At 39.6% G+C, this 10524-nt stretch overlaps 1 protein-coding gene across 1 annotated transcript; it reads left to right on the top strand.

The window, feature by feature from the left end:
- Positions 1 to 134: 134 nt before the first annotated feature.
- Positions 135 to 10488, top strand: TIAM2 (T-cell lymphoma invasion and metastasis 2; the record flags this gene model as incomplete). The annotated part of the gene is given in 9 exon segments (XM_009080370.1): positions 135 to 249; positions 848 to 1027; positions 2404 to 2522; positions 3668 to 3776; positions 5669 to 5727; positions 6569 to 6674; positions 7412 to 7499; positions 8126 to 8280; positions 9131 to 10488. Coding segments are annotated over 9 exon segments (1572 nt in total), but the record flags the coding sequence as incomplete, so codon positions are not given.
- Between the last annotated feature and the right edge of the window lie 36 nt (positions 10489 to 10524).

Here is a 10524-nt window from a genome sequence, read left to right as displayed (position 1 = left end):
TATATATATATATATAAATATACAGGGTATGTAGAGAAAGATAGCAAATAATCACTGTTGAGTCTGTGTGTTATGTGCCTGAATACTTATTTAGGATTCTAGTTAAATTAATATTTTGATTGTGTTGATTTCAGAAATTGTTGTTTTCCCTTGGAGGCTCCTTTCTGTATTATGCTGACCACTTTAAACTGTACAGTGGCTTTTGTTGAAACCCAAACCACATCAAAGTTCAGAAAGTTCTTGAGAGAGGTAATTTATTGTTTTCGTTATTGTCATTCATTTGCATGAATTCAAACCGCAGTGAACTACTGTAACAAATCTTGTCAACTTGCATAGAATATTGGTACAAATCAAGGAATGAATATTGGTACAAAGCAAGGACTAACTAGGTGTTTTTCAATAGGAAGAGCTAAGATCTGAGGTTCTGCTGAAGTATGGTATACACCTGAAGAATAACATTCCTTTTGTAAACTCCAGGCAGTAGCCTGAGTAGCTGCAGAAACATCTTCCAGTTTCTGCTGTCTGCAGACCCAGTTCACGCTCCAAAAAACAGCAAGAAATGGTAGGATAAGTTGGGAATTACTTCCTCTGCCATCCGCTGCAGTTCAGTGGAAAAATTGCATTGAGGAATAATCTCACCTTCATAAAATTGCTTTTTCAGCCTTTATGAATGTTATTTAATGCAGGAAATTATTATGAAATGAATAGTGTATACTACTCTGTAGATCATGTGTTGAAAAGGATGAGAGTTTTGGTACTAGGTTCAACTTGCAATTTTATGCTTTCCAATTATTGTAGCTTCTGTGACTTCCATGTTCAACTAACCAATTCTTTCATTTACACCTAGCCAAAACAGATAGTGCCTTTAAGGCTTTTTTGGATGCTCGAAATCCCACAAAGCAACATTCTTCTACACTGGAGTCCTATCTCATAAAGCCTGTGCAGAGGGTGCTGAAATATCCTCTGCTTTTAAAAGAGCTGGTGTCTCTGACAGACAATGAGAGTGAGGAGCACTACCATTTGACAGGTAACTTCTTCTCTTCTACAGGAATGTCTTGCCCTTTCTGAAGATACAGGTAGGCATCCTGATAGAGAACACAGAACTTGTCAAAACCTGGAGACAATTCCCTCCCTCCCTCCCTCCCTCTCCTTAAAAATAATATGCTTTTTTCATGCTTTTAGCTAAAAGTCCTACTTGGTATGTCCAAGTCCCTTTGAGAAGTAGGTATGCCCAGCATTTGTCGTGGCAAGTAGAGATGGTCTTTATCCTCATGTGCAGGAGCATGCCAGGTCACAGTGTTGCTTCCCCTCCCCCCCCCTTGAGAAACATTGACCAAAGCTCCATCTTGTGGTTAGTATTTAGTTCTTGAAATGTGTCAAAGATTAAGAGCACCTCTGAAGGAAATTTTTGTTGTTTAAGGTTTGTCTGTGACTTTTGCTTGCATAGAAGAGATCTTTTGTCAAAGCTTTACAGTCTTCCTGTGTAGAAAGTCTTGTCTGTGTAACATACATTAGAGTTGATTGCTTTTCTAGGCTCAGATGCTTGGGTCTTCACCCTGGCAAATTCCAGTTCAGGTGTGTAAGCAGCTGGTGGATGAAAATCAAGAGATTTATTTTATGGATCGATTGTCATTTTCACAAAATAGATTCAGGCGAAATACATTGTCAGCAAGAAGTTATGAGGTTGTTACTGACTCCAAAGGGAGCTTCTATTGTTCTCTTTCCTAAACAAGCTGGGGGTGACTTACTTGTAGGTCAGAATGGGTGCCAAAGTGCTAAAAGGCTGCACCATTAAGGACTGACGAAATGAAGCAGCCTTCTCCAACTTCATTCTGAATTAACACAAAAATCTAATGAAATCTAGTGACATTCTTGCTTGGAAAACAAAATATAAACAAAGCCTGGCCACCAGCATTTAATTTCATGCATACAGTCCCTGAGGAACTTGTACACCCTAGCACTGTATTTCTTTGTCCATTCTATGCTGCCTCAAATACAATTTGTTTCTTCTAAAGCTCATCAGATAACTTATTCTAGGATGAGTGTAGATTACTCCAGAGATCTTAGTGGCCCTCTACCTACAAGATGCAAAACTCAGCTGTGGTTACTATCATATTGCTATAAATATTCATACATTTGGGGGCTTGTCCCTGGAAGGCTTATTGCAGCCTTTTCAGGCACTTAGGACACCAGACAAGCATTTTTCACTTAGGCTGATCATGAAGCATTCCCTCACCTGTTGCTATGAGAAAGCACTGATATAAAGCTAGAATTCAGTTCACCACGTGTTGGGAAGACAGCTTTGTTTTACCTGCATTAAGGGGAATTTCATTTTAAAAAAATCATGCTTAGAAAATACAATTAAATTACATAGCTGTCTATGAAATTTTTAAAACCCTATAGAAGCACTGAAGGCAATGGAAAAAGTGGCAAGTCACATCAATGAGATGCAGAAGATATATGAAGATTATGGCACTGTATTTGACCAGCTGGTTGCAGATCAAAGTGGAACAGAGAAAGAGGTAAGAGAAGGAACAACATGTATTGACTCTTGAAACATTATCCAACTTGTTTCATCTCTTCCTGAGGTAATTTTGGGAACTTACTTGTGCTGGGCTTCTTCTATTCTCCTTTAATATTTTGACTTCTGTTTTGAATCAGCCTGTCAAGTTTCTCTTTGTCAGTAGGTTACGGTAAAATTTTCAGACAGCTGCCAGAGCCGCCTTCTGGACTGACAAAAATTGCAAGCAGGAGTAGACATAGTTCTCAGTAGGAAGAATCTTGCAGAGATTATTCATGCCCCAAGGCATTCAGATTTTACGCTGTAGAGTTCTTAAGTTCTTAAGATATTTTTTTCACCCGTATAAATGAAAATGGCAATTCAAGGGATTTCACATTAAGGTCTGTTATTCTCATTCTCTACACTTACTATGCTGAGGCATCCATGGGTATTTGTCAGAGCAAAAACCATTAGTTAAACAGACTGTGTGACCTCATCTCCCAGAACTGGGGCAGCAAGGTCGCAACTTTGCCATTTACATAAAACAATTACTAAGCAGATCAAATCTGTAAAGTTGGATATCAGATATGAGAGATGTCAGCTCAGTTGTTTTATTTCCTCCTAGTAAAAGCCTAATCACCCCTGTTGGCTAACTGGTTTCTCATTATTTATGGGGAAACAAAATCTGACAGCCTGTGAGATTCTTCTCAGAGCTAGGTTGTGTCCCACAGAAGAAAGTAGCCTCAGAGTACAAGACCTCTATTAATTCTGCCACTGGCAGTGTCATTAATACTAATTGCTCTATAGAAATTAAAAATACTTACAGCTAATAAATCAGCCAGTTCACAGCTGGCTATATCTGACAGACAGATCATCAGATCAACTTATTATTCTTCTGAGTTATTAATAGTAAGAACTTCCATCCAGCTTCTATAACTTAGGGGCTATTACTTTGTATAGTTGTTACCTATTTTAAAGAGGGGGTTACTCACACTTTTCCTGCTGTAGTGCAGATCTCTGTCTCTCTGTCCATAGAGTAAATGCAGAAAACATAGATCCTTAAAGTTATTAAGGTGTACTCATTAACGTACATATGTGGATTGCAGCACTGATGTGTATATATATATTTATACTGTTTATATTATCCACTGTTATTATTTAATACAGGTGACAGAGCTTTCAATGGGAGAACTTCTGATGCACTCTACAGTTTCCTGGCTGAATCCTTTCCCATCACTTGGCAAAGCAAGGAAAGACCTTGAACTTACAGTGTTTGGTAAGTGTCTCCTTAATGACTGTAGTCCTTCAAATCTAAAGATCACCACATTAAATTACCTCAGAGGATAAAAGCCCTAATCTTTCCTTGTAGCCATGTGATATCCAGGGTGGACTTACATCTGAACAATACATAATTGTATTTCCTAACATGAGAAGAGTTTCTATTTGTTTGCTTGTTGGTGCTGTTTGCTCTGTGAGACACCATCAGCTGCTGTCTTGCCTATATTTAAACTATGGAAATTAGTGATTTTCAAAAGGCAGTATTATCTTTAGAACAATCTGTTAAACGAAGCTTTCAAAGTAGGCTGGTAGGAAAATCATGATTTATTCTGCTCTTGTGAATTCAGGCTGACTTCTGCTTTACAGCTACTGCAATGAAATCCCCACCCAAATTATCTCAGACTGAAAGTGGATGTGGAAATGAGAGCATACAAACTAGAGTTTTATTTAATAGAATAGATATACAATTAATCATTTAATCATTATCTAAGTAATTAAATCCTCCAGTGAAACATCTTAGGCACTTGTCCATTTTTAAAAAAATTATTATTTTATTGTGTCACTGGATAAACACCTACAGAACTTCACAATGATGACAGACAAGTTTGTCTTTCTCAGGGCACTTCTTCCCTGGGAAGCATGACAGATTAGGGAAGGGGATGCTTCAAACAGGAGAATGAACAGAAACTATCTACCAGGTTCCTTGGATGAGCTTCTCAGTGATCTGTGTATGCTGGACACTTCCCAGCAGGACATGTATGAATGAAAGGACTCTGGCCTGATGCTTAGCTTGCACTGCTTGTCTGCCACTTGGGAAACTGGATTTTATTCTCACTTCAAACCTTCTGTATGTAGCTTAAAAAATGCACCTAATATATAGAACTGGAGGAACCTGCCAAGCTCTGGTGTTAATGCTGTGTTTGCCATGGTGGCATCCTGACTTCATATAGGGATAAGTATGAATGAAAGGACTCTGGCCTGATGCTTAGCTTGCACTGCTTGTCTGCCACTTGGGAAACTGGATTTTATTCTCACTTCAAACCTTCTGTATGTAGCTTAAAAAATGCACCTAATATATAGAACTGGAGGAACCTGCCAAGCTCTGGTGTTAATGCTGTGTTTGCCATGGTGGCATCCTGACTTCATATAGGGATAAGACTCAACTTCTTTGCCACTCTTTCTGGAAGGAAAGATGGATCCATAAGCAGGCATAGAGCCATTCTACCCTAGAGTCTAATCTGGAATCCAGGTCTGCTCTGAAGAGCTACCCGTCAGTTCACCTGCAAGTTCAATGTCCCCATGTTTCTGTTCCTCCTTACAGATGAGAGTGAACATGTCCCTGTCTCCCTGGAGGCTGAAAGATGAAGTGCAGTTAGTGAGCCACTCCAGTTGGATGTTGTGGAAGCCAGAGAATTCCTGCATAAGGAATAGTAGGATTTGAGATGTTTTGAGTTTCCAACTAAACAAATGCTGTACTGCAAGAAGAACAGACTTACTGTCCTTCTTCACAGCACTCTCTTGTTATAGGCCCTTCCCTTGAAAACATCCACTGATTACAGAAAGAAAATCTGAACTTTCACATCTGACCTACATCGGCTGTATTTGTTTATAAGAAGACTTATAGGAGATAGGTTGCTGGTAGTTTCAGAATACGCAGAATGGCTTCATCCTAAATGTTCAGAACAAAATCTGAGGGGAAAAATACTGCTCTTGCATGAACAAGTGTAGGATGAAAAACAGTTTTCATCTTAATACAGGGCAAGTGCTTTTCAATGTTTATCTCATCCTTCACATTCCTGTGAGTACAGTAATCAGCTTCTCCAAGATAGTATTTTCATTGAATATTACACCTATAGTTAACAGTTTTCCATTTTATTTTCTTTTTTGCAGTTTTTAAGAGGGCTGTAATACTGGTGTATAAGGAGAACTACAAACTGAAAAAGAAAATGGTAAGTCTGGTATCAGTGGAGGTGGTGGGTGTTATGATTCTACTGCAGTGTGAGATGGATGATACTGGTGTTGAAGGAGGGGTGACTGAGTTGAAATGCCACCTTCCCTCACTAGGGTGAAACTCGGGCTATCTCAGCTAAAACAAGCACACAGTATCCGTGTAGCAATAAATATTTTTTGTTATTTAGTGAGCAGCAGCATCAAGCAAGCCCCATGTTAGTTCTGTCAGGTGGAATATGAAACACTGCTGTGTAGAAATCATAAATTTTTCCAGATCTACAGGCATTTACAATGGCCTACCTGAACACAGTATGCAGCTGGAAGACGTATGTTTTACAGCCCCTCAATTACTCTGGAAGGAAAGGGAAAAGGGTATTATAAACATTACCTTCTCTGTCCCCACTTACAAACCTGGAATGCTGAAGTCAGGTAGCAAGTTGTATGTCCTGAGTACCAATGGTGAAGCACTGCACCATGCTTATTGTAACAGAAGGAGGGGCTCTAAATGCAGCAGCAGCAGCTACATGATTAATGTATTCTGCTAATCAACAGTCTGCATGTTCTTTCACAGGGAAAGTTGATCCCTAGTATTACTTATATGCAAAGTAGTATTTTTATCCATTACAATCAAATGGCTTTTAAAAGTTGAAGCAATTAGGAATTCCAAAGGTTGTGTCTATCACCATTTCAACTACATTTACATAACATTTTAAGGTACTGAAGGGAAAGTCTAATGAATTTAATTTCTCTTCAGAGGTAGGTCTTTTAAGAGCAACAGAAAACACCACCACTATTTTTACTTCTACTTCTTAGAAATACCCATTGTTTTTCTTTTTGCAGCCTACTAATGTGCGTGCTGCACATAATTATGGTGACTTGGATCCATTTAAATTTCGTTGGCTGATTCCTTTATCTGCTCTTCAAGTTCGACTGGGGAACACAGCAGGTAACTCTCTTGTACTGAATACTTTAGGATTGAATGCTTTCCTGGGATTCTGTAATACTGTTTCTTCCATATGTCTTTCTGAAGCCTCTGGAAACAGGCAGGTGTAGAGAAAATGCTATCCACTGTTGTCTCTGCACTCTGGGGGTACAGGCTTGTTACACTAACAGACTTCCTTCATTTGCTATGATGACTTCTTCCATGAGTTCAGGAAGATGCAGTATGATGTGAAGGAATGACATAATGCAAATCCCCAATACCAGGAAGGTGGTTTACCATGGTTGACATTCTGGTGACACCCTGATGCTGTGTGTGAGCTGATCCTTGTGTTTTCCCAAACAGGGGCAAGTTCACTGTGTAATTTGTGGTAGCTGAAGACTTGGGTTTTTATGTTCAAATTGATCTTTATGGTCCTATCCACTTCTGTATGCTCTGTAAAGTGTCACAAGGCATTTAGAGCAAATGAATGCTTTGCACACCTGGGTGAAGGCTTTTCAAGGCTGGAAGGCATGGAGAAGCACTAAGCAACTCCTCAACAGAGTTATCAAAGGCAGTGTTAGGCTGCTGCAACAGGAGAGTTCAGGGGAGTTTCTGATGAGTTCCATCTTGCGTGAGATCTGTGGATTCACACATGGCTGTGTTAATGCTGCCTTCAGAAGCAGAGGAGCTCTCCCTTGGTCTTTCTAATGCCAAAGGTTTTGTGAAGTATATACAAAAGTAACATTTCCTTCCACGCACAGGAACAGAGAACAGCTGTATCTGGGAACTGATTCACACCAAGTCAGAACTAGAAGGCAGGCCAGAAACAATTTTTCAGTTGTGCAGCAGGTAAGTTGTACATGGAAGTTGTATTTCACAAATCACATTAATAGAACTAAAAAGCCAAAATATTTTCCCCCATGTGACCTTTGCATCAGCAGTTTTGATGTGGCACTCACTCTTTGAAGCCAAGCACTATGCCAGTGTTTAACTGCGTAACAAATTCAAAAGGGAGTGAATTTGGTGCTGACCCAAAGCTGAAATTGGCACAGATGTATGACCATAATTTCCAGTATGGTATGGGCAAAGTTATTGATTTTATCAGATTCTCAGCAGAAATTACCTTCTGATAAAGACTAAATAAGGTGGTGATTCTTTGGTACTGAATTTGCCTTTCTAGTTGTTTTCTGAGAGGAAGTAACCAAGATCTCAAAACACAAGGTGTGTGAAATGCCTAACACCACACAGACATGTCCCTGCCCATGGCAGGGGGGTTGGAACTAGATGATCTCTAAGGTCCCTTCCAACCCAAACCATTCTAGGATTTTGTGATAGCTGCAAACCTGCTACTAAAGTAAGCTATTGAAGAAAACCACTGCACCAAAGCAAATCAGCAGAAAGGGATTGGGCAGATTTAATCCCAGTGTCTTACTTCAGAGGGGAAAATAAAGTTTTGTGTTTTCTTAAACTTGCAGTGATTCTGAGAACAAGACTAACATTGTGAAGGTGATCCGTTCTATTTTGCGGGAGAATTTCAGACGTCACATAAAATGTGAGCTCCCACTGGAGAAAACATCTAAGGATCGCCTTGTCCCACTCAAGAATCGTATACCTGCAACAGCCAAACTGGGTAAGAAACACCTCCTCAAAGTGAAAAATACTCTGGCCTCCGGTTCTGGCAGAAGGGTCACAATTATTACTAGGACTGTAGTGTGTCATGTGTCAGACCTTCAAATCCCATTTCTTTGTTTTGGGCTGGGGAGGTGGTAGTTTCTTCACAACTCAGTGCATGACAAGGGCTAGAAGAGATCAGCAAGCTTGCTATCCTCCCTGCACTGTTATGTGTCATTAGCTTTCTTCAGGGAAGAATAAGTAAGGCCCAAATTAATTTTGCTGGGAAGGAACAGACTCCCTTTGGCATGCAGTATTAGTGTTCTTTCCTTTGGGTTCCCTTAGTAAGTCACCCCTAGTAACATTTATAGCTAAAACAACTGGCAAAAGGCAGAGGTCTTTCTTCTTTCAATGCACTAAATCTGCATCCCAGCAGATACCCTAAGTAAGTACAGGCTTCAGACATTTTAGTTAAATGAGTAGCTACCAGTATTTCAAGTTCTCTGTCTAATCAGTCCTCTATAAAACCCCCTTAATATCACAGGATCTGAAACAGTTTGACTCTCACGTACATCCTGGCCCTCCAGTGCTCGAGGTGCCTGAATCAGCCTTTCTTTCCTGCAGAATTGTGTAAATTATTACTACAATTTTTGGAGGAGTTTATACATATTACATACAAAGGCAAGCACATAGCCCTGGGGTAGGTGGAATGAAAACTGTGACATGAGAACATGCTGTCGGTATCAGAGTGCTGATACATCTGACCTGGGATGATTATGTACACTAATTATGAGTGGACTATTGAGATAGAAGGTATAACCAGCTGATGTTTTGCTGAAAAAACCCACCTGTATTTTTCCTCTGCACAGCTTCCACCAGATCCTTGAAGGTACTGAAGAATTCACCAAGTAGTGAGTGGAATGGTGACCCAAGGAAAGGCACCTTCCAGGACTCCGATGAGTGCAGCCTGAGCAGCAGTACTCAGAGCAGCAGCTGCCACACTTCAGAGAGTGTACAGGAGCCCAAAAATTCATCTCCTGATAAACACGGAGAGCGCTGTGCATCTGACTTTTCTAATGTTCTTGTCAAAGAATCTGATATTCTCAGTGATGATGATGACGAGGACTATCGGAGCCTAAAGAAGGGCAGCCCCACAAAAGACATTGAAATCCAGTTCCAGCGGCTGAAGATTTCAGAGGAACCCAGTATTGACTCTGAACGGGATCAGGCTGCTGAAAATGAGGAAGGAGATGGCTTTGGGATAGGACAGCATCCAAAGCTTGTGCGTGGCCATTTCTGCCCAGTGAAGAGAAAAGCTAACAGCACAAAGCGTAATAGAGGAACTTTAATGGCAATGCAAGAACGTCACCAGTCCCTTGACAGTCACTCTGATGCTGCAAACCTGGATCTGAACTCTGTTTTAGAGAGAGAATTTAGTGTCCAGAGTTTAACATCGGTAGTTAATGAGGACTGTTTTTATGAAGCTGTGGAGAGGCATGGAAAATCCTAGCTTTCTAAGCACTAGATTTAAAACATTCATTTGAAGTCCACATAAAATTCAACAAATATTTTGCTTTAAAACTAGTAAATTCATGGAAGCTGCAAGAAAATTACTATTCGATTTTGTGCACTAATACATTTTTCCACAGAAACAGCTGTAAAGGATTCTTAAGTTATTTTAATTTATTGTGGATCAAAAATAGATTAAGTTGGCCAAGGTCTGTAAATTAGCTCATCCCTTTCAAGCAGTTATTAAGATGATGTAGTGTTCTTGGGGAGGGGAAGGATGGCCTCGTTAGTGTTTTAAGTAATGTGGAAAAGGTGCTAGTGAGTGGCAGAGGAGTTTACAATGGAAAGTAGCATTGCGAAATGAATTTTTAAATACCTTGGGCATTTTATTACTTTGGTTTTCATGTTTGCTTTATTTAAAGCAGAACTAAGTTATTTTAATGTGTTTTAGTGCACAACAGTGCAGAAGTTTCCTTTTTGTATGTTTCAATGCTGTTTATACTTTATACATATGTGTAAATATAAAAACAAAGCTTGGCCTGTAATCTTTTATTTGGCTGTATTTTTTATTTTCTCTACACCAGCCTGTACAGTAAAAGACAAATAAGTAATTGTACTTAGCCATGTTTTCTACTTTTTATTGTGCTGCTTTTCTCTAGTTGGAGCTTTAAATCCCAAATTCTTTTCTTCTGCTCAAATGAGAAGAGTATTAGCAGACCTTGAGGCAATTGGTGCACTTTATCCTCCCATAAGC

The sequence above is a fragment of the Acanthisitta chloris genome, unplaced genomic scaffold, assembly GCF_000695815.1.
Source record: "Acanthisitta chloris isolate BGI_N310 unplaced genomic scaffold, ASM69581v1 scaffold26468, whole genome shotgun sequence".
In the NCBI taxonomy this organism is placed as follows: Eukaryota; Metazoa; Chordata; class Aves; order Passeriformes; family Acanthisittidae; genus Acanthisitta; species Acanthisitta chloris.
The sequence above is the reverse complement of the archived record's forward strand: the minus strand, read 5'-3'. Positions and strand labels throughout refer to the sequence as shown.